Source organism: Lissotriton helveticus (assembly GCF_964261635.1).
Source record: "Lissotriton helveticus chromosome 1_1 unlocalized genomic scaffold, aLisHel1.1 SUPER_1_unloc_9, whole genome shotgun sequence".
NCBI classification, from domain to species: domain Eukaryota; kingdom Metazoa; phylum Chordata; class Amphibia; order Caudata; family Salamandridae; genus Lissotriton; species Lissotriton helveticus.
In genome coordinates this window covers 5,087,293-5,112,462 of record NW_027611736.1, presented here as the reverse complement: position 1 = coordinate 5,112,462, position 25,170 = coordinate 5,087,293, and the positions used below count along the sequence as shown (strand labels likewise).

At 43.0% G+C, this 25,170-nt stretch overlaps 1 protein-coding gene across 1 annotated transcript in view; it reads left to right on the top strand.

The window, feature by feature from the left end:
* The first annotated feature begins 1,469 nt into the window (after positions 1-1,469).
* Positions 1,470-25,170, top strand: part of LOC144806594 (lysozyme g-like) — a 132,952-nt gene continuing 109,251 nt past the window's right edge. Inside the window, exon 1 of the mRNA XM_078672928.1 lies at positions 1,470-1,561. Within this exon, the coding sequence (XP_078529054.1) occupies positions 1,498-1,561 (64 nt within the window). The 5' untranslated portion in view covers positions 1,470-1,497. The remainder of the gene's footprint in view (positions 1,562-25,170) is intronic.

Here is a 25,170-nt window from a genome sequence, read left to right as displayed (position 1 = left end):
CTAAAAGGAACATTTTTATGGATGTTGCATGGTGCTGAAATATCTGTAATAAACTCCCACACATCACTCATATTCAAATATATATTAAAGGAAAATAATCTGTAAAACAATCTATGACTAAGAATCATTCAAGGTCACCAGGGCAGGACCGTGCACAGAATTCAGATCTATCAGAGGCCCCTGAAAGGCTGGGGCCCTGGTCCAAAGCCCACTTTGCCCATCCCTGGAAACGTCTCTGAATCAGGCATGGAAGTAGGAACGGGAAGAGAGACCCTGAAAACTGAAAGAGATGGACAGAAGGCATGAGTTTCTCCACAGTAATATATATGCATGTGAGTGCTCAAGTCCAGGGCACCCACAACAATCTCAGGCTCCCAGAGGGAGTACTGAATTCTTTGTGTTTCCTGATAAGAACATTTTCTTTAAGGGAGGGGTAACTCTCAGCGTTCTATCACAACTACATCAGTAATTCCAATGTGGTCATTTTACACCCAATATTATTGACACCATGGGTATCATTAAATTCAAGATGCAATATGATATTTTTTTATGAGTAATGCCCTATGGAATGAGGAATAACACTCAAAATAATTGCAATCACAACAATGGGCAATGTTTTCGCACTTTCCGGGTCAATTTCCATGGTTTAATTCCACTGGGTCTGATTGTTCAAATCCTGCTGTAATGTCATCTGATATTACTGAATTACTTGAAATACCAATGAATACCAATGTAGGCAGAATCTCCTATTTCTTCTCAAATCAGTAAAAGGAGACTGAAAAGAATGAGGACCTTTGTGAGCAACTATATAATTACTTCTTCTCCAGTAAATAAACTTCTGTGAAGCAGTCCCTGTCTTTACAACAGCCATATACTGCCCTGCCTGGTGTATCCCATAGAAGTATAATGCACTATGTACTATGCAGTAATTTACATTTTATGCAAGATTGGACACGTTGTTTTTGTCCTTCAATAGCCAAAATAGAGTAAATGCTGAATCACCAAGGAAGACCTTACAGTGGTCAACAGTGATTTTACGACTTCCACACACACGAGTTCCATAAAGTTATGCTTTCAAGATATAAAAGTTGAAATTAAAGTCCTAATCACAACCGCCTTGCCCGGGTATAGGTTGAGCAAAGCAGAATACATTCATTCAAGCTAATGAAGGTGCAAAGAATAAGACTATTGTCTTGGGACCTGTAGAGAGCAGGTGGAGGTGTGCAGGGGAACACGCTGCATGATTTGCTCACACACATTTGTAAACCGCTAAGGCAAAATTTCCAATTATTCACCCCAACTGGCGCTAACTTCCAAGAAGAGTTGATAGTAATAGCATTAAACAGGTACAGTATAATTTATATGTGTCTCATGGAGATAGATATGCCAGCTCATGAGCATGCACACATTCAGAATTGTGTGAACAGGGTAAAGCAATATCTGTTTTGCTTACTCCCTCTAGGTTTCACCACAAAATCTGGATGCTATGGAAATGTCATGGAGATTATGACAAGAGGAGCTGAGTGTGAAAAAGCAAAGGAAAGGATGCTGTCATATTGTGGTAAATACCATTTCATTCCTGATTAGCATGAACCAAAAAACTCAATCTCCATCTCATTCTATGTCAATATAATTTTAGTGTTTATAACTGCAAGAAGCATACAGTCCTGGGCCAATGAAATTATGCAGTGGGGAGGGTCAAATATGCAACAAATTTGACTAAATTATACAGCAGAAAATGAAAAATATGCAGCGTAATGCAGCATATATTTTAATAGCATATATAATGTGTGTGTTCATAGGTTACACCCTCACCATGCTCCGGTAATTATCTCCCACATTACATCTGTAGCAAAAAGGGTTCTGCCCATTTAGTCCGTGTGGATTTTTTGTTTTTAGATCACCTGGACTTAGACTTTTTACTGTAGGTGAGCCTCACAACAGCTGTCTCTTCCATTATAATCACATGGTTAAAGGACTGCAAGTGTGCCGGGTGGGGGTTGTGCGCAATGTAATTAAAAAAAACACTTACCTTGCCACCAGGTCCCGCGTCTCAGCTCCTGCACTCCTCGCCTTGACTCAAGGAATAGGAAGCACATCCCCCTCCCCTGACCAATCACAACGCTGCAATTCAGAGTTGTGATTGGTCTGAGCATCCTTATTAGCCACTGAGCCGGGAATGGGGGCCTGGGCATGTTCTCCAAGCAGGCTGTAATGCAGAGCAGCCCCGTCCAGCTGCAAAGCCGCTCAGAAACATTAAATGATAATGACTCAAAGTTATTATCATTTTATGTTTCCTTTACTTTGCACTGCTTAAAAGCAGTGAGGTGATGCTTCTCCGCCATAGTGGAGGAGCCGCCACTGCATTTGAGCAGTGCTAGAAAAAGGGGGCATGGCCACCAAAATCCTCTAGGCAAACCCATGGTGTTGGGCTGGCTGGAGTTAACAGGAGGGTTGTTGGCCCCCGGCATCCTCATTACCCAGGGTACTTCACCCCCTTACTAGTAGGGTGCCATGACATGAGGCATGTCTGCAGAGTGGTGGAGAAAGGAGGCATGACCCTCTATCAGGTCTCAGGAATCCTGTTGTGTGGGGTAGTTGGCCCCCCAAGAATGTCCTTGGGGGCCAACTACCCCTCCTGTTGTCTCTAATAAGTCCCACACAGTGAGATTGCTAAGTGGTCTTTGAAGACCATGTCCCCTTTCTCCACTACTCTGCGAACGCGGCTCATGGAGCACTACTGGCTTGGGGAGGAAGTTCATTTTACTCTTGAGGGACCTTTGGGGCCAAGAAGCCCTCCTGGTACATCCTGCCATTCCTACACATACACTGTGGCATTCCTGCTAGCTGGTAAAAGACCCAGCCCCCTTTCTCCACCACTCTGCAAATGCAACTACTAGTTAAAAAATCATAGAAATTCACTGAAAAAAGAAAGGTTATACGGATGTTATATTTAGGAATTAGAATTGAAAAAACCTTAGAAATTCAGCAAAGAAAAACAAAGGTTACAAGGTCAGTATAGTTAGGAAATGGAAAAAACATAGAAAATCACTGAAAAAATCAAAGGTTACAAAGACATTAGAGTTAGCCTCAGTTTTCCGTTGTACAAAACCAGAGAAATGCTGCATTTATAGTTAGCTGAGCTAACTATAACTTGCTCCTCTGCAATCCACTGCTTATGACCTCACATATTACATCACTGTGCTAACGCGCTTGTTTTGAACAGAGCACCTGGATGGATCAGGTGCGGGGCATTTTGTTTTTAAAAGGAGGGGGTGCAAGGGCACTCCCTCCTGAGGCTTTAGAAGCCCCACGGCACACCATCTCCACGGAGATAAATGAACATTGAGGGGGACCACGTGGAACACCCTTAGTCCTGGGTATCACCACCTCCCTGCGGTGGCAGCGCAGACCCCCTAGGCCCAAGGGACCAGCACATCTCTGGCGCCCAAATTTTTTTTTAAAATAGGAGAGGGACTGTGTTGCCCCCTCCCAGGCCACACAGAGCTCCGAGAACCACCACCCCCACAGAGTAGCCTGTGAACAGAAACGAGGGAGCCATACATGCCCCTGGGGATCGCCACCCTCCATGGCCGGCTCCTGCTATGTCACTCCGGTTCCAGCAGGCAGGAGCTTTCAAAGTGGTTTCATCTCTTTACTTGCCCTCAGAGTTGTGGGCAGAGAAAGAGATGAAATGATTGCTCCTGCACAGACGATGCTTCCTTTCCAGCAGCTCCGTCCATGCAGCAGCAATGCTGGCTCTCATAAGAGGCGTGGAGCCACCAGGGACCGTGGGGGACTTGAGGCTCCCACACAGTCCCCATGCCACACTTTGGGTACCTACGACACCCAAGAGACAAGGCCGGGCCCTGGGGGATCAGGTTCCCAGTGTTGAGATCGGCCCACTGTATTGTGGCTAGCCCCAGGGGATGGGGAACCTGGAGCTAAAAAAATCAACCCAGGGGTGGGAGCTGTGTGGCTCCCCTTCCCAACTTTATTGTGGCTGGGCCCCCGAGGATGCATCCTCTTGCTCTGTGACTGAAAGACTCACACACATACTCACACTCCTACCCAGACACTTACACACCTGCTCACAGCCCTACTCATACACTCATGTACCCACTCACAGACCCACTCAGAGACTTATGCACCCAGTCACAGACTCACTCAAACTCAGGCACTCACTCACAAATCCACTGAGACACTCATACACCCTCTCACAGACTTACTAAGACACTCATCCATCCACTCACAGACCCACTAAGTGACTTATGTACCCAATCACAGTCCCACCCAACACTTACCACAGACTCACATACCCACTCACAGATATACTCAGACATTCGCACACCCACTCTGAGACTAATGCACCCATTCACAGATCTACTCACAAACATGCACTCAGTCACAGACTGACTTACACACTCATGTAGGTACTCGCAAACCCACTCAGATACTCTCACACCTACTCACAGGACCACTAAGATACTCACTCATGCACTCATACACCCACTCATTCATGCATCCACTCACAGACCCACTCAGACATTGACACACTGACTCACACACCCAATGAGACTCACACACATCACTTATCACCCATTCACAGACCCAGTCAGAGAGTCGTGTACCCACTAACTGACATACTCAGTCATTTTCACACCCACTCAGAGACTATATGACCCACTCACATTCCCACCCAACACTTACCACAGACTCACATGCCCACTCACAGACATACTCAGACATTCGCACACCCACTCTGAGACTAATGCACCCATTCACAGATCTACTCAGACACATGCACTGACTCACAGACTGACTTACACACTCATGTAGGTACTCGCAAACCCGCTCAGATACTCTCACACCTACTCACAGGACCACTAAGATACTCACTCATGCACTCATACACCCACTCATTCATGCATCCACTCACAGACCCACTCAGACATTGACACACTGACTCACACACCCAATGAGACTCACACACATCACTTATCACCCATTCACAGACCCAGTCAGAGAGTCGTGTACCCACTAACTGACATACTCAGTCATTTTCACACCCACTCAGAGACTATATGACCCATTCATAGACCCACTCAGACACTCATGCACTCACTTACAGACTGACTCACACATTCATGAAGGCACTTGCAAACCTACTCAGACACTCTTACACCTACTCACAGGCCTACTAATACACTCACTCAGACACTCATGCACCCCTTCAGACATTCATTCACCCACTCACTGACCAACTCAGACTCTCACACACCCAGTGAGATACTCACACACAAACTGAAACACCCATTGAGATATTCATGCACTCCCTTTCACACTCACTGAGTCACTCAAACATTCACTCAAACACTCAGTCTAAAATGTTACAGGATACAGTTAGGAAACAAAAAATGTAAAAACTTAGAAATTCACTTGAAAAACAACTGTTACAGAGACGTTATAGTTGGGAAATAGCAATAAAAAAACTAAGAAATTCACTGAAAAAACAAAACAAGGTTACAGGGACATTATTGTTAGGAAATACAATTGAAAAAACTTAGAAATTCTCTGAGAAAAGACAAAGGTTAAAGGGACATTATAGTTAGGCTCAGATTTCACTTGTACAAAACCAGTGAATTTCAGAGGCTAAAGTTTCTGAGCTAACTACAACCTACTCCACCACAATGCACTGTTTATGACCTCGCAATCATATTACATCACTCATGACATGCTCATTGACATCACTGATGACATCTCAAAAGACATCACTGATGACATCATTCAGTGAGTGTGAGTGTTTTCTAAACGTTTATGAGTGTCAAACATATCTACCAAGGTACAGCAAAAGTAAAAATGGTATACTAGGTATACACCTAATGAGTGATACTAATTCGAACATATATTATGTGAGTGTCTGTATATATCCTTGCGTGAGTGCTTGTTGGGGTGTTTGTATGGGTGTGTGAGTGGGTGTTGGAGTTGATGTTTGGATGTATATATAGGTGTATGTAGCTATGTGGTTGAGTGGCTGTGTGAGTAGCTGTATGAGTGGGTGTATAAGTGACTGTATGGGTGAGTGAGTTTCTGAACAGTTGTATGAGTAAGTGGCTGTATCTGTGAGTGGTTAGCTGTTATAGTGGGTATTTAGTTACGTGAGTTGGTATTTGAGTGGCTGTATTGCAAAGTAAGTATCTGTGTGGATGGATGTGTGGGTGAGTGAATTGATGTGATAATGCTTGTCTAGACATATGAATGTATACTGGTATGCTTGTACAAATTTAATCTGAGCCTAACTATAACGTCCCTGTAACCTTTGTTTTTTTTCAGTGAATATATCTATATATATATATATATATTCCGGCTCAGGAAATGTTTCATTCAGGAAACGAAAAAGCGCACTCCGGGGGTAAAGCAGCAAGGTTTATTTTTCAGCCCACAAACACTCGTGCAACAGACGCGTTTCGGACGTCAAGTCCTTCGTCAGTGTTTACCGACTGGAATAATTTGGGCAATGAGAGGCGAGCTGCAGCGAGGCCAGAAAACCGGATGGTAAAGTGCAGTGGTGTGCCCTCTCGCTGCTTTTGGGCAAATTTGTTTGTATTTTTAATCACGGCTGCTCACGTCGTGGAGAGGAGCTCCGCTTCGATCTAATTGGAAGACTGCAGCATGGAACCCCCTCCAACCCAAAGCAGTATGGTACTTTTCTGCAAAGGAGCTCGTCTTTTTATTTTCCCTCTCTACTAACTGTACTAAACAGACTGTGATACCAGTATAATTACACTGAACCTCCTGAAGGAAATAAAAGTTATCGACACCTCCAAGGGGACTACATATCCCATAGTACCATCGTGCTAATGAACTATGCCACGCCCACTGTGGGAGTCACACTCAATAAATGACAAGTTGTAATGGAGGTGCGTGAACAGTGTTTTTTACTGCTAGCCCATGATGAAGAGGCGTACTTAGCCTCGAAACGCATCGGCAGAGGCAGACTGGAATAATTTGGGCAATGAGAGGCGAGCTGCAGCGAGGCCAGAAAAGCGGATGATAAAGTGCCGTGGTGTGCCCTCTCGCTGCTTTTGGGCAAATTTGTTTGTATTTTTAATCACGGCTGCTCACGTCGTGGAGAGGAGCTCCGCTTCGATCTAATTGGAAGACTGCAGGATGGAACCCCTCCGACCCAACGCAGCACAGTACTTTTCTGCAAAGGAGATCGTCTTTTTAATTTCCCTCCCTACTAAGGGTACTAAACAGACTGTGATACCAGTATAATTACACTGAACCTACTGAAGGAATCAAAAGTTATCGACACCTCCAAGGGGACTACATCTCCCATAGTACCATCGTGCTAATGAACTATGCCACGCCCACTGTGGGAGTCACACTGAATAAATGGCAAGCTGTAATGGAGGTGCGTGAACAGTGTTTTTTACTGCCAACCCATGATGAGGAGGCGTACTGTTCTGCTTGGGTTCTCAGATCAGATAGAACCAGCTCCTCGGAGCCTCACTAACCCAGCCAGAACGTTACCACCTCCCCCTCCCTAGGGCCTATTTACACTAACATAACAACATATATATATACCACCTAAGGACAGGGATTTCCTAATATACATACCAATACCTCCTATAATGTCAATCAATCGGCCTCGCGGTCCCAAACAGACGGACCCAGGCGTCCTACCCAGACGGTAGCGCCAGATTAGGCTATCTCGCGGTCACTTAGACCCAGACTTCCTACCCAGACGGCAGCATATCTCGCGGTCACTTAAACCCAGACTTCCTACCCAGACGGCAGCATATCTCGCGGTCACTTAAACCCAGACTTCCTACCCAGACGGCAGCATATCCTATGATTACCATTACATAAAGGGATCAATCTCACTATTCATCAGGGGTATAGTACTACATTATTTTGGATAGTTGCCAAATTAGGTGATGTACCACCTATCCCTCACTTCAAGATTTCCTCTCTCCCTTATTCAGTTACCACTTACCTGATCAGGGTTAGCATCTGTTCACATAGCAGCATCTGACTAGAAGAAGAGGCCATCTTTTCATGCAAGAATAAGGAGCACACTATGCAAAGGTTATTATCGAATGTAAACCCTCCCTTCCCCCTTGCTCAGACCCACGTTAACGGGAGATGCATCCGTTCACCTGCACCTGACTAGAAGAAAGGTTAGCCTCACTAATAACAACAATTACACAATGGGGTCTTTATTTAACAAACAACATTGATAACACATACACAAATCTGCAGGGTCTCTGTAAAGACCACATCCACATCTACCTAACAGAAACTGCAAATAGACTGCACACTGCTGAAAGGAAAAGGATTAGTAACAATGTATACACTAACATAACAGGACAGGTATCACCTGATTAGAATGGAGTCTTGTTCTAGCTGTCATCTGGATTCCTCCCTCGTCTGTGATTCTCCTCTGCACTCTTGGACGTGTATCTGCGCTGATCACTCTGCACTGGACACCTCTCCCCCACGAACTGTCTCCGCCTTCCAGCTGCTCTCACAGATTTGTATAACTTCAGTCTCTTCCAAAAGGCACCACCTCAGACTCCAGCTGATCACAACTCCTCTGAATAAGTAACTACTTCTAACTGCTGTCTTCAGCTCCAAACATTGCTTCATCTCTCTCTGTTCAGAACACCATCTACTCACAACTGCTTCTAGTTCCTCTCTCTCTGGTTCCAGCTCACTGGCTGTCTGTCTTCCCTCTGTTCCAAGCATTCACTGTCTCTTCTCCCCTGCTCCATCTCCTCTCCTGCTGCACTCTAACACTCTCCGTTCCAATCCACGACTGCACTCCTTCCAGCCCAAAGTCCTTCTCCCTGACTCCGCCTCTGCACTTCACTAATATGGAATGCTGTCTCCTCATGGAAAGTTCCAGGCATCAGCCTGCCGCCCTCCAAATTCTTGCACCTCCCCGTGCCAAGGACACATCCCCAGCCGGCCGGCCCGATGTTGTGTCTTCAGCACGAAGAGAAATACAATCCTTCGACAAGGGCCGGCCTGAACCGGTTCTCTCCAAGCGAACAACACCTCATAACTAAAACATTACCTTTACCCTGCAAGCATCTCAGTCTGCAGGGACAGAAAGCAAAATGGAGTCTCTCTAGTTCTGGGCCTTGCAGGCCTGAGAAGGATGAAATAACACTTAGCTCTATCAGAGTACATACACAAACCATACCAATATGTAATATAAAGTCAAGACAACAGGATCCACCCTCTACTATAGGTAGAATCATGAAAGGACACACAATTATGTCAAAGCCAATAGGCAATAGATGGATTAGAGTCAAGAATAAGGGATCTATCATCATATTAAGCAGCTATCCCCTAGTTTATGCTTCTAGGTATGGCAAAAAGGCCTTAAAATGACCAACACAAGGCAAGAATAAAGATTCAGGATGGTAGCAAGCTTAAAGTCACCATCACTCATAAATAGAGCCCAAAAAGTCAAGCAGGACATTGCACCCTTGACTTTAATCTTGATACCATCTATAAACAACAACAACCAAATAAACAAACATCAACATGATCTATCCACAAAATCAAAAACAAAACCTGCTGCTCACCAAATTCCTGTACCACTCCATGCCAAGGACGCGCACCCAGCTGGCCAGCCTGGTGTTGCGTCCCTAACATAGAGAACCTAAGCACCCTTGAACTAAATGTGCCTCAACTTCTAGTACTAACTCATGAAATCTATTAATGTAACTGTGAGGAAAAAATAACAAAGGTCCTAAATGAGGCCTACCTACTTCAGTCAACTTAAGAAACTGACCTAAGCACCCTTGAACTAAATGTGCCTCAACTCCTAGTACTAACCCATGAAATCTATTAATGTAGGGACATGTCTGTGAAATAAAAATAACAAAGGGCCTAAATGAGGCCTACCTACTTCGGTCAACTTAAGAAAGGATTTGGTAAAGTCTGACAAATAGACATAACAAAAGGTCCTCAATGTCTGGGCAACTATTACTAGTAAATCTAGGACACGACCTAACTAAATGACACACCTCCCGGGACAACTTAAAGTCTAGGGTGACTACCCTTGGAACTAATCCCACTGCTCAAATTAAGAGTTGATGGATCAAAGTAACAGTGTAATAACAGGAAAACAAGGACAACCACATTCCTACAAAATAGCTGGTGTAGCACTATGCATATCAAGCAAGAAATCAGAAACAGTGATCTAGGTGTGGTGCATATACTCTTCTAAAAGATAATTCAGACATAGTCTGTCCAGAAATCCCTATAGCTAAAATAGCTGAAACTTAAACTTGAAAAACTAAGTGATAGGAGACCATGCCAAAGTCAATAGGCAAAGGTCATAAGTCATCTAACTCAGGAAACAGTGTGCACTAATCCCTCTATATCAATCTGTGGAACACATGTGTGCACCATCATACAGAACACTACTTTCCCTTCATTGGAAAAAAAAAACTGTTTTACAATAAACAGGAAAACTATCTAATAGGTGAAAGATAAACAGGTGTAAAGTCAATCTGTACTAGCATAGCATACTGAAATCAAAATATCATGTATCACAGGGCATCAGATTACTAGAGCAGCTCACTAATTATATACTGCACCCTATGACTTTCAAACAAAATCATTTGTATATAGTAAAAGGAATCATTAAACCAAAGGCCAAATTATAAATGTGGCACTGCATCTTTCAAACTGGGAAATCAAAAACATAATCAGGACTGAAAATTTAAATTTATCATTGGGACCTGTTTGTGATAACTGTAAAAAGTGGCATCATGTCCATCTGAAATAGAAACATGGGACTCAAGAATGCAGGCCAAGGAATTACATTGTAGACTCCTTTCATAAAGGACTATTGGCTTTGTCACCAAAAAATTTCTCTTAGGAATTAAAAGTGTCTCTTTCAAAAAATTAGTCTGTTCTTTTCTAAAACAGAAAGCACAGTTCTCCAGTGTGCCAGACACACCGCTCCAAAGTTCTTTTTCCAGGAGGGAAGTCCATCTGATCTTGTCATCCATGGAACTCCAGCTATCCGCCGTAAGACATCGCTTCTCGCCATCAGCTCCGGTGTAGTTTGGGCCCAAGCTGGTTCCGCATTTCAGAAAATAACAAACTAACATAACAACAAGAACATAACAAACCAAAATAACAAACGGGGCGGGGCAGACCATCCATGCACTCCCGCACAAGCCATCAACCTGAAACGAGAGACAAGCATCAATCATCTTATAAAAGAAAATTTTCCATTCAAAAAAGCACCCCAAGTGCTTTTCATTTCTGTAAGCAAAGAAAACCTCCTAATTCCTGAAAAGAACTCTCCAAATCCAAGTGATAATTTGAACACTCTATCTAAACCATAATTTGTTTGGGCAGAATCCCCCCCAAAATTGTTTACACAAGTCAGAAGGGCTGGGGCCTGATCACTCTCTCTCTTACTCCTTTGAGAAGCAGCCCCTCCCTTCAGAGCCATCCGCGCTCAGGGGCTGGCTCAATTCCAATCATAACAAAAATAGGAGACAGCTCTCTCTCCTCTGAAATTGGGTAATGGCCAAAGGGAGCCTACACTCATACAAGGCCCCCACCATCTGGTCTGAGGACGGGCCTGAGTTATCTCGTTCAAGGTTACAACAACATTTTTCTTTCCCTGCCTTGTGCTCACACATTTTTATATGAAACTCCATACAGCTGGTATTCCGTCCCTCTCCCCTCAGACAAGTACCGTATTTAAATTCTTAAGCTATTATTTTTCTATAGCCATAACAATTTTAAACTGATATAAGGGATGTTAGTGCATAAAGTCAAAATCAAAATAGAACCTCACAACCACCCTTGACTTTATACACAAACATCAAACAATCATGATATAACAGTTCACTATTTGCTGAAAGGGAAAAAAGTATTAGACCAAAAACACATGCAGACACATTTCATTTTTTATAACATGTGAAACACCATAATTAAGTGTGCAACCTTTTCCATTCTACCTATAAAAAGGGGCCAGATGCATCATTTCATTTAAAAACACACGGTTGCATGTCACCAATTAAGGCACATTCTACATTGAAAGAATTTCATTTCCACAACCAAAGATTGCACCATCCGTGCACAGCTGAAAACCATCAAACACCCCCTCACATTCCGACAGGGTGATGTACATCTCCGAGTCAAACACATTAAATCATGTGTATAAAGGGAAGAAACCCGTGGATGCATTCCAAACAGTACGTAAAAAAAAAAAAAGAATACTGCAGTTCAATTCAAGATATTAACTCTTTAGCCGCTGAAATGTAAGCCTTCCCCGAGCGCAGCAAACACAAGGGAAAAAATCCCAGGGCTAAACACTCACGTTCTCACATAACAGTTAAGCTCCTTTCAAAAACACATTTTCTCCCCCATCAAACAGAAAGGATTGAACCCATCGTTGATCAATGGAGCAAATTAAATACGAATCTTCGGCAGAAAGCGCTATGCACATGGTCTAAAAAAGCCACTCATACATGTTTAGCACACGGCGCTATTCACAAGAAACACAATGACAACACGCTAATCACAGACCAAATAGACAAGGCACTACAGACCATATTTACAAGACACTATCCACAAAGTCTCAAAAGCCTTAAGCACACGGCGCTATTCACAAATAATTCTACTAGTCACACCCGAGGCGCTATGCACATGGATTCGCAATTCACAAATAATGCAACTAGTCACTCACAAAGCACTACGCACATGGAGACGCAATTCACAAATAACTCCACTAGTCACACCCGAGGCGCTATGCGCATGGATTCGCAATTCACAAATAACTCCACTAGTCACACCCGAGGCGCTATGCACACGGATTCAACAAACTATTCACAAGCGAGAAGCGCAAAGCGCTATGCACAGGGCACGCAAGCCTTAGTCAGAAGGCGCTATTTACAAGATTTTCAGCAAGTTATATCACAGAAGACAGTTCACAGTTCACAGCATAAGCAAATGCAGCTAGCCATTTGATAAGCAGTCTACAAGACAGTTTCATACACAGGCACCCTTCAAGCCTGACAGAGCAAACACCAAGATGAAAAGCATTTCTCCTACACTGCATAATTTAGATGCCATGATGTACTGCAATCTACCTACACTCCAACAGTTCAAGCCAATAGGTCAGGGACCACGTAATTGGCCCCCACACACCCACAGACACCCTTCCAGCCTGACAGGCTAAACATCAAGATGAAAAACATTTCTCCTACACTGCACAAGTCAGATGCCATGATGTACCGCAATCTCCCTACACTCCAACTGTTCAAGCCAATAGGCCAGGGACCACACCCCACCATGCAATTCACAGACTGTACACAGATGTCAAACTTTCAAAGGGTTTTCACACAGGTTAACGTAAACGGTTCAGTGACGCCAAATGTTCTGCTTGGGTTCTCAGATCAGATAGAACCAGCTCCTCGGAGCCTCACTAACCCAGCCAGAACGTTACCACCTCCCCCTCCCTAGGGCCTATTTACACTAACATAACAACATATATATATACCACCTAAGGACAGGGAATTCCTAATATACATACCAATACCTCCTATAATGTCAATCAATCGGCCTCGCGGTCCCAAACAGACGGACCCAGGCGTCCTACCCAGACGGTAGCGTCAGATTAGGCTATCTCGCGGTCACTTAGACCCAGACTTCCTACCCAGACGGCAGCATATCTCGCGGTCACTTAAACCCAGACTTCCTACCCAGACGGCAGCATATCTCGCGGTCACTTAAACCCAGACTTCCTACCCAGACGGCAGCATATCTCGCGGTCACTTAGACCCAGACTTCCTACCCAGACGGCAGCATATCCTATGATTACCATTACATAAAGGGATCAATCTCACTATTCATCAGGGGTATAGTACTACATTATTTTGGATAGTTGCCAAATTAGGTGATGTACCACCTATCCCTCACTTCAAGATTTCCTCTCTCCCTTATTCAGTTACCACTTACCTGATCAGGGTTAGCATCTGTTCACATAGCAGCATCTGACTAGAAGAAGAGGCCATCTTTTCATGCAAGAATAAGGAGCACACTATGCAAAGGTTATTATCAAATGTAAACCCTCCCTTCCCCCTTGCTCAGACCCACGTTAACGGGAGATGCATCCGTTCACCTGCACCTGACTAGAAGAAAGGTTAGCCTCACTAATAACAACAATTACACAATGGGGTCTTTATTTAACAAACAACATTGATAACACATACACAAATCTGCAGGGTCTCTGTAAAGACCACATCCACATCTACCTAACAGAAACTGCAAATAGACTGCACACTGCTGAAAGGAAAAGGATTAGTAACAATGTATACACTAACATAACAGGACAGGTATCACCTGATTAGAATGGAGTCTTGTTCTAGCTGTCATCTGGATTCCTCCCTCGTCTGTGATTCTCCTCTGCACTCTTGGACGTGTATCTGCGCTGATCACTCTGCACTGGACACCTCTCCCCCACGAACTGACTCCGCCTTCCAGCTGCTCTCACAGATTTGTATAACTTCAGTCTCTTCCAAAAGGCACCACCTCAGACTCCAGCTGATCACAACTCCTCTGAATAAGTAACTACTTCTAGCTGCTGTCTTCAGCTCCAAACATTGCTTCATCTCTCTCTGTTCAGAACACCATCTACTCACAACTGCTTCTAGTTCCTCTCTCTCTGGTTCCAGCTCACTGGCTGGCTGTCTTCCCTCTGTTCCAAGCATTCACTGTCTCTTCTCCCCTGCTCCATCTCCTCTCCTGCTGCACTCTAACACTCTCCGTTCCAATCCACGACTGCACTCCTTCCAGCCCAAAGTCCTTCTCCCTGACTCCGCCTCTGCACTTCACTAATATGGAATGCTGTCTCCTCATGGAAAGTTCCAGGCATCAGCCTGCCGCCCTCCAAATTCTTGCACCTCCCCGTGCCAAGGACACATCCCCAGCCGGCCGGCCCGATGTTGTGTCTTCAGCACGAAGAGAAATACAATCCTTCGACAAGGGCCGGCCTGAACCGGTTCTCTCCAAGCGAACAACACCTCATAACTAAAACATTACCTTTACCCTGCAAGCATCTCAGTCTGCAGGGACAGAAAGCAAAATGGAGTCTCTCTAGTTCTGGGCCTTGCAGGCCTGAGAAGGATGAAATAACACTTAGCTCTATCAGAGTACATACACAAACCATACCAATATGTAATATAAAGTCAAGACAACAGGATCTACCCTCTACTATAGGTAGAATCATGAAAGGACACACAATTATGTCAAAGCCAATAGGCAATAGATGGATTAGAGTCAAGAATAAGGGATCTATCATCATATTAAGCAGCTATCCCCTAGTTTATGCTTCTAGGTATGGCAAAAAGGCCTTAAAATGACCAACACAAGGCAAGAATAAAGATTCAGGATGGTAGCAAGCTTAAAGTCACCATCACTCATAAATAGAGCCCAAAAAGTCAAGCAGGACACGCACTTAGCCTCGAAACGCGTCGGCAGAGGCAGACTGGAATAATTTGGGCAATGAGAGGCGAGATGCAGCGAGGCCAGAAAAACGGATGGTAAAGTGCCGTGGTGTGCCCTCTCGCTGCGTTTGGGCAAATTTGTTTGTATTTTTAATCACGGCTGCTCACGTCGTGGAGAGCAGCTCCGCTTCGATGTAATTGGAAGACTGCATTATCGAACCCCTCCGACCCAACGCAGCACGGTACTTTTCTGTAAAGGAGCTTGTCTTTTTAATCTCCGTCCCTACTAAGGGTACTAAACAGACTGTGATACCAGTATAATTACACTGAACCTACTGAAGGAAATAAAAGTTATCGACACCTCCAAGGGGACTACATCTCCCATAGTACCATCGTGCTAATGAACTATGCCACGCCCACTGTGGGAGTCACACTGAATAAATGGCAAGTTGTAATGGAGGTACGTGAACAGTGTTTTTTACTGCTAGCCCATGATGAAGAGGCGTACTTAGCCTCGAAAGGCATCAGCAGAGGCAGACTGGAATAATTTGGGCAATGAGAAGTGAGCTGCAGCGAGGCCAGAAAACCGGATGGTAATGTGCCGTGGTGTGCCCTCTCGCTGCTTTTGGGCAAATTTATTTGTATATATATATATATGTATATATATATTCACTGAAAAAAACATAGGTTTAACACTCGTTATAGTTAGGAATTAGCATTTAAAAAACCTTTGAAATTCACTGAAAAAACCATAGGTTTCACACCAGTTTGTCGTGTATTTCTATAGGTTCTGAATCAGTCCCCCTATTCCTGACCCTATTCTGGTTAAACTAACTAGCTAGTTAACTAACAGTCAGCCCATGAGGCAAGAACAGCCCACATGATGCAGATACCGTTATCTGACGCAGTCACACTACGGCACAGGAACGTGTTATCTGATTAGGTCATAACGCTTGAGATCTAATTAGACAAGCGACATTCCTCCAGCCCCTGATAAGGCATACGACGTTCTCATAACAAATCAAACCTATGACAACCTGGATAATCCGTGCGGCCATTGTTTTGATTTCACAGAAAACTTTTGCAAAAGAATGTGCTAACGAGCAAGTCGTATGACATCTTTATTGACGTACCTATGTCCATCCTTACGTCAATCTCGGCACCTTTAAGGTATAAATATTGCCGACCTTGCCCTATGCAAACACACGCGTGGTGACAAGACGGAGCAGCCATACTTGCCGAAGCCGAGAGCAGAAGCAGACCCCGCTGGCAGCAGCCCCGCCTTCCTGACGCGCTGAGAGACGCGCTGCTATCTCAAGCCGAGAGACCCAGCACCGGCGCTTTCGGGAAGCCCTCGCAGGCAGCCTGGAATATCGAGAGCAGAGAAAGAGATACCATTCCTCATCCATCCTAACTTCCAGGTACAGAACTGAATAACCCCTCACAGAGAATTCTTTAGTTATTCACTTGGCAAAAACAAACTTAACTTAAACTGTAACTTTCTATTCCCGCCCACGCATTAGACTTAGGTCAGGTACACGGGGTAGGCGTATTTAGAAACACCAGTTGAGTACGTTTAGTCAAATGTATATGTGTATGTAAATATATTTTAATCATTTTAAACATCATATGGCTCAGAAACCATATCAATGTTTTTACAGTATTATTTTATACTATTGCTTTTAATGTATGCACTTTACTTAACTATAAGTATTGCAATAATATCGATCCATTTCTCTTGTACGAGAAAAGAGACTGATCAATAAATAACATCTTTTATTGAACACGCCCGTCTCCTCCTTTTCTCTACATTCTGATGAGACTAAGAATGCACGTACTGACTGAGTAAAATAATTGCCTTGTGCTCACACGACTCTCGAGATTGACTCTTGATTAGGGGAGAGCAAAGTTGTCATGTTCTATGGTTGTCAGAAACTAAATCCCTTCTTGTCTAATCAGGGGAGTTAATTCCTTCCTTGAACATTCGAGAAAGTTTCTAGCGAACTCTGAGCTTAGCTGGCAAACCCAAAAATTAAGTCTAGTATCGACAGTAGTAGACCTAGTTAACGTCTGGTCTAGGCCTTTACTGCTGTAGGTACTATTCCAATGCGCAGAGCCTATTGGGAAGATAGGAACTACACTACATGGCGCCCAACGCGTTTGGAAAGGGCGATAAAACTAACGTAAGACATTTAGAGTAACTCAGTCGTGCTTTCTCACTCAGACCCCTTTTCCCAAATACTCCAAAGACGTCTGGAGTGGGTGAAAGGTTATATCCTCCAAAAACCTCGCAGGAGGGAACTCCTATGTATGGTTCTTGGTATAGTCAACGTTGAAGGATAAAAACAGTTCCAAAATATTGTGCATCTAATCTTTGTTCCATAAAGAAACCTGATCTGCAAACAAACATAATACCATCCTGTCTGTAAAATGGCAGAGAGTGATGATGAAAGAGAGGCAGTTAGATTAGCAACTGAACTCGCAGATGCTGATGCTACCATGCAAGCAGCAGACCCGGATATAATACTCATTCCGGTCATAAAAAGGAGATCTATAACTCTAAAACTTATAGAAAATGGACTGACACCTAGAGGTGGCACAGTCATATTCGTAATTGAGGCACACGAATATCGGCAGACAGAGGTATACTATTCATGGATACATTTTCCAGCAGCAAATGCTGTAACAAAGTACTTCCACTATTACAAAGTAGAGGAACCTCCTGAAACGTACACTCCTTTCGAGGAGGTGGAAGTACCACTCAAATTCCAAGAGCATTTGCTCTTATTTGATGGCGCCCTAAAACATAACAATCACATTACAAGGCTCGGTCCTTTAGGAAGACCAGGAGCAACGTGGCCGGTCTTAGCCGGATACACACCACATCCAGACATCGAAAGAATGCCTGCAGCAGAGCTGTTAATACAGCTAAAACAACTACTAAAAATTCATAGACAATTAGTTCAGTATGTAATGCGGACTTCAACAATTCAGCCAGCGATTAAACTTCCACAGCTGACCCCTCACCAGGGGAACACAAACAAAATTACACCACAGAACATCCAATCCTGCCTAGGTAAAGTTCCAGCTAAACGGGAACAGATACCATTCTGGTTGGCACAGAAAATTACCCAAATAGAGGCGGTGTTTCCTGACACCACCCCATTAGAAAAACACAGGATTCTGACTATATGTCTCCCAATGGGAATCGCACCACACATTGAGGACTGTGACACTTGGGGTACAGTCTTTGCTTCCATCTACACAAAAACGCACGGTGTTCCATCCATTTCGGTAATACCAGATGTGCTAAAACAAATTCAAGATGAATACGGTCCAGAACCTGCTTTAACTCTTGGTATGAAATTACTGAAGGACTTCAAGCAGGTCTCGGCTATATTACTAGCCAACATAAAAGGTGAAGCAGCAAACGTGGCGATCCGCCAGAGGTTAAAAGAGACAGATATAGCAGACCAACCAGCTGAAATTGCCAGAATCATAGAAAAATCCTATGAAGAACTAGGCAGAGATAGTCTAGGTGGAATACCAGTAAAACCGCAACTGACTACAAGTCCAGAAAAAATATTTTTTAATAATAATAATTCACCAAAAAAGAACTGGGATGGAAACAAACAATCCAATCCTAAAGAAAAGAAATTCCAGTCCCGAGGAAGGTCTCCTAGGCGAAGAGAGAAATCTCCGAACCAAAGACAGAGGTCACCGCAGAGTGACCCCTCTGGGAATAGATATAACCTTAGAAATAGGGATAATATTAAAAAAACGGATAGATATCAAGACATTGATACACGTCCCTCTCAATCTTTTCAGAATTCCTCGCAGAAATCGGAAAGAAGAGGACGATCAGAAGAGCACGCCAAGTCCAAAGACAAGGAACCTGCTCAGCTAAAAAAGAAATTACAATTTCCAAAAAAGAAGGTAGCCAGTATCAAGGTAGTTAACAATGCCGAGAATACTGAGGACACAACTGAAAAACGGAGAATGGGCTCAGACAATGCTAGACAGCGCAGCAGAGGTGAGCATAGCTCGCAAAGTCCTTATGAATCATCTGGAGACAGTGGACACGAATGAATACCTTCAAGTGGAAACTGCAGACACCAGAGTTAGCAAGCCCCACAAGATATACGAGATAACATTACGTATAGAGGGAGATAAGACTAGGAAAATTAGGGGACTATTTTGGGATAACCTCTCCAAAGGCTATGACATCCTTCTAGCTGAAAAAGACTGGCCACCAGAGTTTGTCAGGGAGTGCCCTCATGGCGAAGAAGTAATTATGCCTGCCTTCTCGAATCAAATCCCGATTCATAAAAAATACACACTTGCTAGAAAGTGGGCAGTGGCCTTAGCACCTGCTTTATATAAAAATCATGTAGGATGGGATGAGGATTCTCCTCCTCACAAAATCCACTTAAAATCACAACCTACTGCACAAAGGCAGTACCCAATTAAGCAAGAAGCTAAAAAACAGGTAAATGAAATACTAGATCAGCTAGAATACCAGGGGGTGATTGAAACTTGCACCTCACAAATGAACAATCCTTTGTTTCCGGTCTCCAAACCAGACAATTCATATCGTCTAGTTTTGGATTACCGACACCTTAACACATGTTGCAAAACCTTTGCAGTGCAAAACTCACACAGTGCTGCACTAATGAATAACATAGTGCGCAAAAAATACAAAACAACCTTGGACATCTCCAATGGAGTCTTTTGTCAAAACATAGCACCAGAGAGCAGATATTTAACTGCATTCTCAGTAAATGGCACTCAAAAACAATTCTGTCGGTTAGCCCAGGGGTACAAGAACAGCCCGGGGGTATTCTCAGCGAGAGTAACAGAATTACTACAACTATATGATGATGAAGCATTATCTTATGTCGATGACATTTACTTAACAGATGATGACTTGGAGACTCACTTGAAAAGGGTGAACACCATAATACTTGGGTTCGCTGCAGAGGGTTACAAATTCAACTTTAAAAAGTCCAGAATTGCCCATCTGACGGTCCTATTCTTAGGATATGAGTTATCAAGTGAAGGCAAAAGCCTGGCAGACAATTTCCTAGAGAAATGTGCCGTAATCCAAGCTCCTAAAACACTAAAAAACCTACAGTCAATTCTAGGTTTCCTAAATTTCGGAAGAACATACATTGCAAATTACGCAGAAAGGGTCAAACCCCTTTATGATCTAATTAAACCAGACTTTAAAAGATCCAGTTGGACTCAAACACACACAGAAATTTTGAGATCCTTACAAACAGACATGCTAATTAAAACAAAATTAGAAACACGTGATAACACACGCAACCTTGTGATCCGAGTCATCCCAGGGAGATGCGGATTCACATACCTGACCTCTAATGAGGGAGAAAAGGTACCAATTGCATTTAAATCACACATGTACACAGAAGCTGAACAGAAATTCAGTAATACAGAAAAAATAATTCGTGCAGTTCAAACCGCAATAGCTAGAGAAAAAGACATAGCTGTCGGTAGACATATCACAGTCAGAACAGCAGAATCAGCCTTTGAGGCACTAACAACACCTTGTAATTTACCAACAACAACATTGAATCCGGAATGGATACAATGGGTGAATTCAATCACAACGGACAAAGTATACTACTACTTTGATCCAGAACTAGAAGAATTAAAAAATCTAAAATATGAAAAGACGTATCCTCTGCCAATCAACATTCTTCCTCTACGACATTACGCCTGTGTAATCTATACAGACGGACATGCTCAACCCTCCGTTTGGGGAGAACATGCATACAATCCCACTTGTGAGATTACAAAAGAAGTGTGGCGCGGAGGTAAACTAAGACCTCTATTAACAAAATCACACTCAGTAGAAACTAATTCAGAACTACAAACTGAAATAATCGCATTGAAAATGGCGCTAGATAATGCGGATCGCGAATTCCCGACACTTATAGTGTCAGATTCATATTACTGCGTCAAATCATATAACAGCGATTTGCAGACATGGATTCAGAACGGTTACAAAGATGACACAGATGCACCAATAAAGCAGAGACTGCTCTGGGAACAAATAGCTCTTTTACAAAAAGAACTACCAAAGACTTACGTGACTCACTCACTGAGTCATCAACGTGATGGCGTTCACGTTGTAGGGAATTCATTGGCTGAAACAGCCGCAGCGGCAGACACTAAACCGGCTCCCGTAGATCGAAAAAAGCGTACATTAAAATACATTGACGGTGAAACATTGCTGGCGGTGAAAACGTCATCAAAAGGCGACTGCTCAGCGTTACCGATCAACTATCCACTCAATTATAAATACATAATCGATGCAAACTCCGTCCCTTTTGCTCGAATCCCTGGAGTGGGGGATAGAGTGATTCCAAACATGGACAGGAGAAACTTGTTAATCGCAGACGCACACATGGGCGAGGGTCTCAGACACCTTAAATTAAAAGATTCTCTGGAAGAATTACAATCACGGTACTGGTGGCCAGGCATGAGCCTGTACTACACCATGTTTGTAAAAAACTGCCCAAACTGCAACAGAGATCGCAGTGGGGAGAGAAGCAGTTTAATACCTCGTCGTATCAAGGCAGATAATATTACCAGCAAAAAGAATGGCTTGCGATTAACATATACAGGCTAGTTTCCACTTATAATGTAGATCACCAGCACTCGGCTGACGTCCGGACTATTATACAAGATTTGCGAGTCTAATTGGCATATACGCTAAGAGCATGTTACGTTTGACCATTGTTTTCACTCAGGCAAGCCAGCCTGGGGGGAAACATGGCCAAATGAGCACAGCCCAGCGGGAATCTTCTCACTTCCTTCCTGAGGGTACGGGATGGTGTAAAGAAAAAACCAAGGCAGAAAGCAATCTATAATAGAAAGGATATTAGGTTCGGGAGCTGGGTGGGTCAAACATCTAATAAGTGTCCAACGTAGTCTAAATAACTTGCCAAGAAATTCTCTGAAGGGATTCAGTCCGTACGAATTATTATTCGGAACTAGGATGTTGATCTCTGACCTTGATAGTCAGACTTCAGTGGTTAAAGAAAAAACCTTTGATGTCAAAGACCGTTTGGCTATTTTGCAGGACTTAAACAAAACAAGAAAAGACCTGAGCAACATACAGTTGAAACAACAGCCAACAACCACTGAAGAATCACCACCTGTCCCAGCAAGACCTGTCTGGATTCCAAAAGTCGGGGATCTAGTCAGGGAGAAGATCGCGGTAAAGAAGGAATTTGGGCCTTCTTACAGAAAAGCAGTTCCTGTCTTGTCTGTCAACGGGACAAGATCAGTTGTACTACCGCCACTTGCTGGAAAAAAGGAGAACAGAGTTGTATCCATCGACCTGGTAAAACCACAACATGTGGCCGATAACAAACAGTAGGCCAAGTGGACTCCCAATAAGTAGCAGAACACCAAGGTTTGCTACCAGTACAGAGGTCCTAACAAAGAGGCTCATCACATTCGAAACGCCTACAGAAGAACAAGAAGGAATATGCAACAATGCAATAGAACTCAGACCTCTGAAAACCCAAATAAAGACATTTAGCAGAGACACACCAATCTATACTGAAGTACCAAGTGAAAATGCAAAAAACAAAAATCCTGAACCAATTGGAACAATTGACAGAACTGCATCCGGTTACTTCATCAACTTCGATGATTCCTCTGACGGCTTCAGTGAATCAAAGACACAGCCATCATCAAAATCCTTTAAAGACAAAGCGAAGGAACTTTTGAAACAACTGAAAGAAACATATCTGGTTTCTCCATGGATTGAATTTTGGGTGGGTTTTGGTGCATTTATCCTCATACTTTGGCTCATCATGGTATTTACTTTGGGACGCTTCATTGAGGGAAAATATGCTAAAATGGACACAGCAAGTCAGAACATCAACTTGGTCCTCAAACCACACACATCTTCACACGTCGAGAAAAGAGAACTCTCTCCAGAACTTTCTTCAGCCAACTTCACAGCCAATCCAATACCTGGTGGGGTAGCCTGGGACAACACTGACTATGAAATTTATGGTCCGGTCGAGATCCTGAAATATCCACACCAAATCAAGATCTCCTTGAGTGACTTTGCAAAACCAAACTCATTTGCTGATGATTGGGACTTCGAAAGTATTAACAACATGATGTCTGACTTAGTAATGTCTGCTAAATTTACAAAACATGATTATTTGCAAGGTTCTACAAATTATGATAGTATGTATTGCTATAACCATTATGGTAACCATTTTTTACATAAATCTGCACAACCTAGAAATGTTTTAAATTATAATCAATGGGAACATTGTGCTACACCTCCAAAAGGGAGCTCTAGAACCATATATGACAAATATTCATATTTTTCAGGTTTTAACACAAGTAATGCTGAAACATTTTATTTTAAATTGTCAAACAAGACAGGGATGAAAACCATGATAACCAACACAAAATTGATATATTCAGATTCATTCTTTGAAAAAATGAATACTTTTGGATTTGATTATTGGGACAAAAATGTTGATTTGAAAAGTGTTTGGGGTACAAAAGAATGGCAAGTACAGGGTATAGAAGCTTTGTTTAGAGCCTGCATGATCCCAGAACAAATGATATTTTTAAATGACACTGTTCAACAAACCACCTGTCTTGGCTTAGCCAAAATCAAAGATTTAATTAAACCGTCTATTCCAAAGCCAACAATATTTAGCAATAGCTCTGATACAGATGAAGAAATAGACGTAAACCATATAATAAACCAAAACAGAACACATCCTGATTGGAAACAATGGTTGATCTGGCCCACAGATACAAATCACTGTCAAGATAGATTCCTGAATAAAACACAGGGTTTCAAAATGACCAGGCCAGACCCTAGATATCCCCAAATACATCACCCAGGGATAATAACAACCTACAGTGTGGGCAAATTATGCCTTCAATGGCTACAGACTTCCACACTGCCTGAAATTAAGCAACACCTAACTTTACTTACTGATGGTGCTGACTTGCGTGATTTCATAATGGGACCACGCAAACAGCGTCAAAAGCGTTTCATAGCAGCCTCTGTATATGCAGCATACAATGAGGCCTGGAAGGTTACTCAAATTGAAACAGCAGAGAGAATACGTGAAATTGATCGTATTAATTTGGAAAAATCACTTTCTGTAGTGGACAATGGGTTAATGACTCTGTCCTCCAGAATTTTTTCATTGGACAGCATTGTGTCTTCAGCAATCGATATATTATCGCAAGACTTACTGTTATTACAACATGGTCAGTCACAATTGCGTTCCATTGTACAGCTTGGCTGGACGTTACAAAATCTGCGTTCAGGCTATGTGCCTTGGCGTTTAATCAACACAACGTCACTATTCCAAATCTTTAACCTTACTGATAGACAAATCGGTATGGCGCAAAAGGGTGCTGATTATACAATCTTGAGCATTGAAAAACTAGAAAGATTACCGTTGACAATGTCAGAACGACCTGTCAGTGAATGGATAATCCACGGAATCATAAATATTCCAATCTCAACCTTCAGGTTTCAATACTGCCAAAAATATATACAGGCTGGCATGTACGAGAAAATGGGAAAGGGGTACCTTAAAACAACATGGAACCTGCCCTATTCACATGCATGTGTCAGTAATAAAGGACAGAA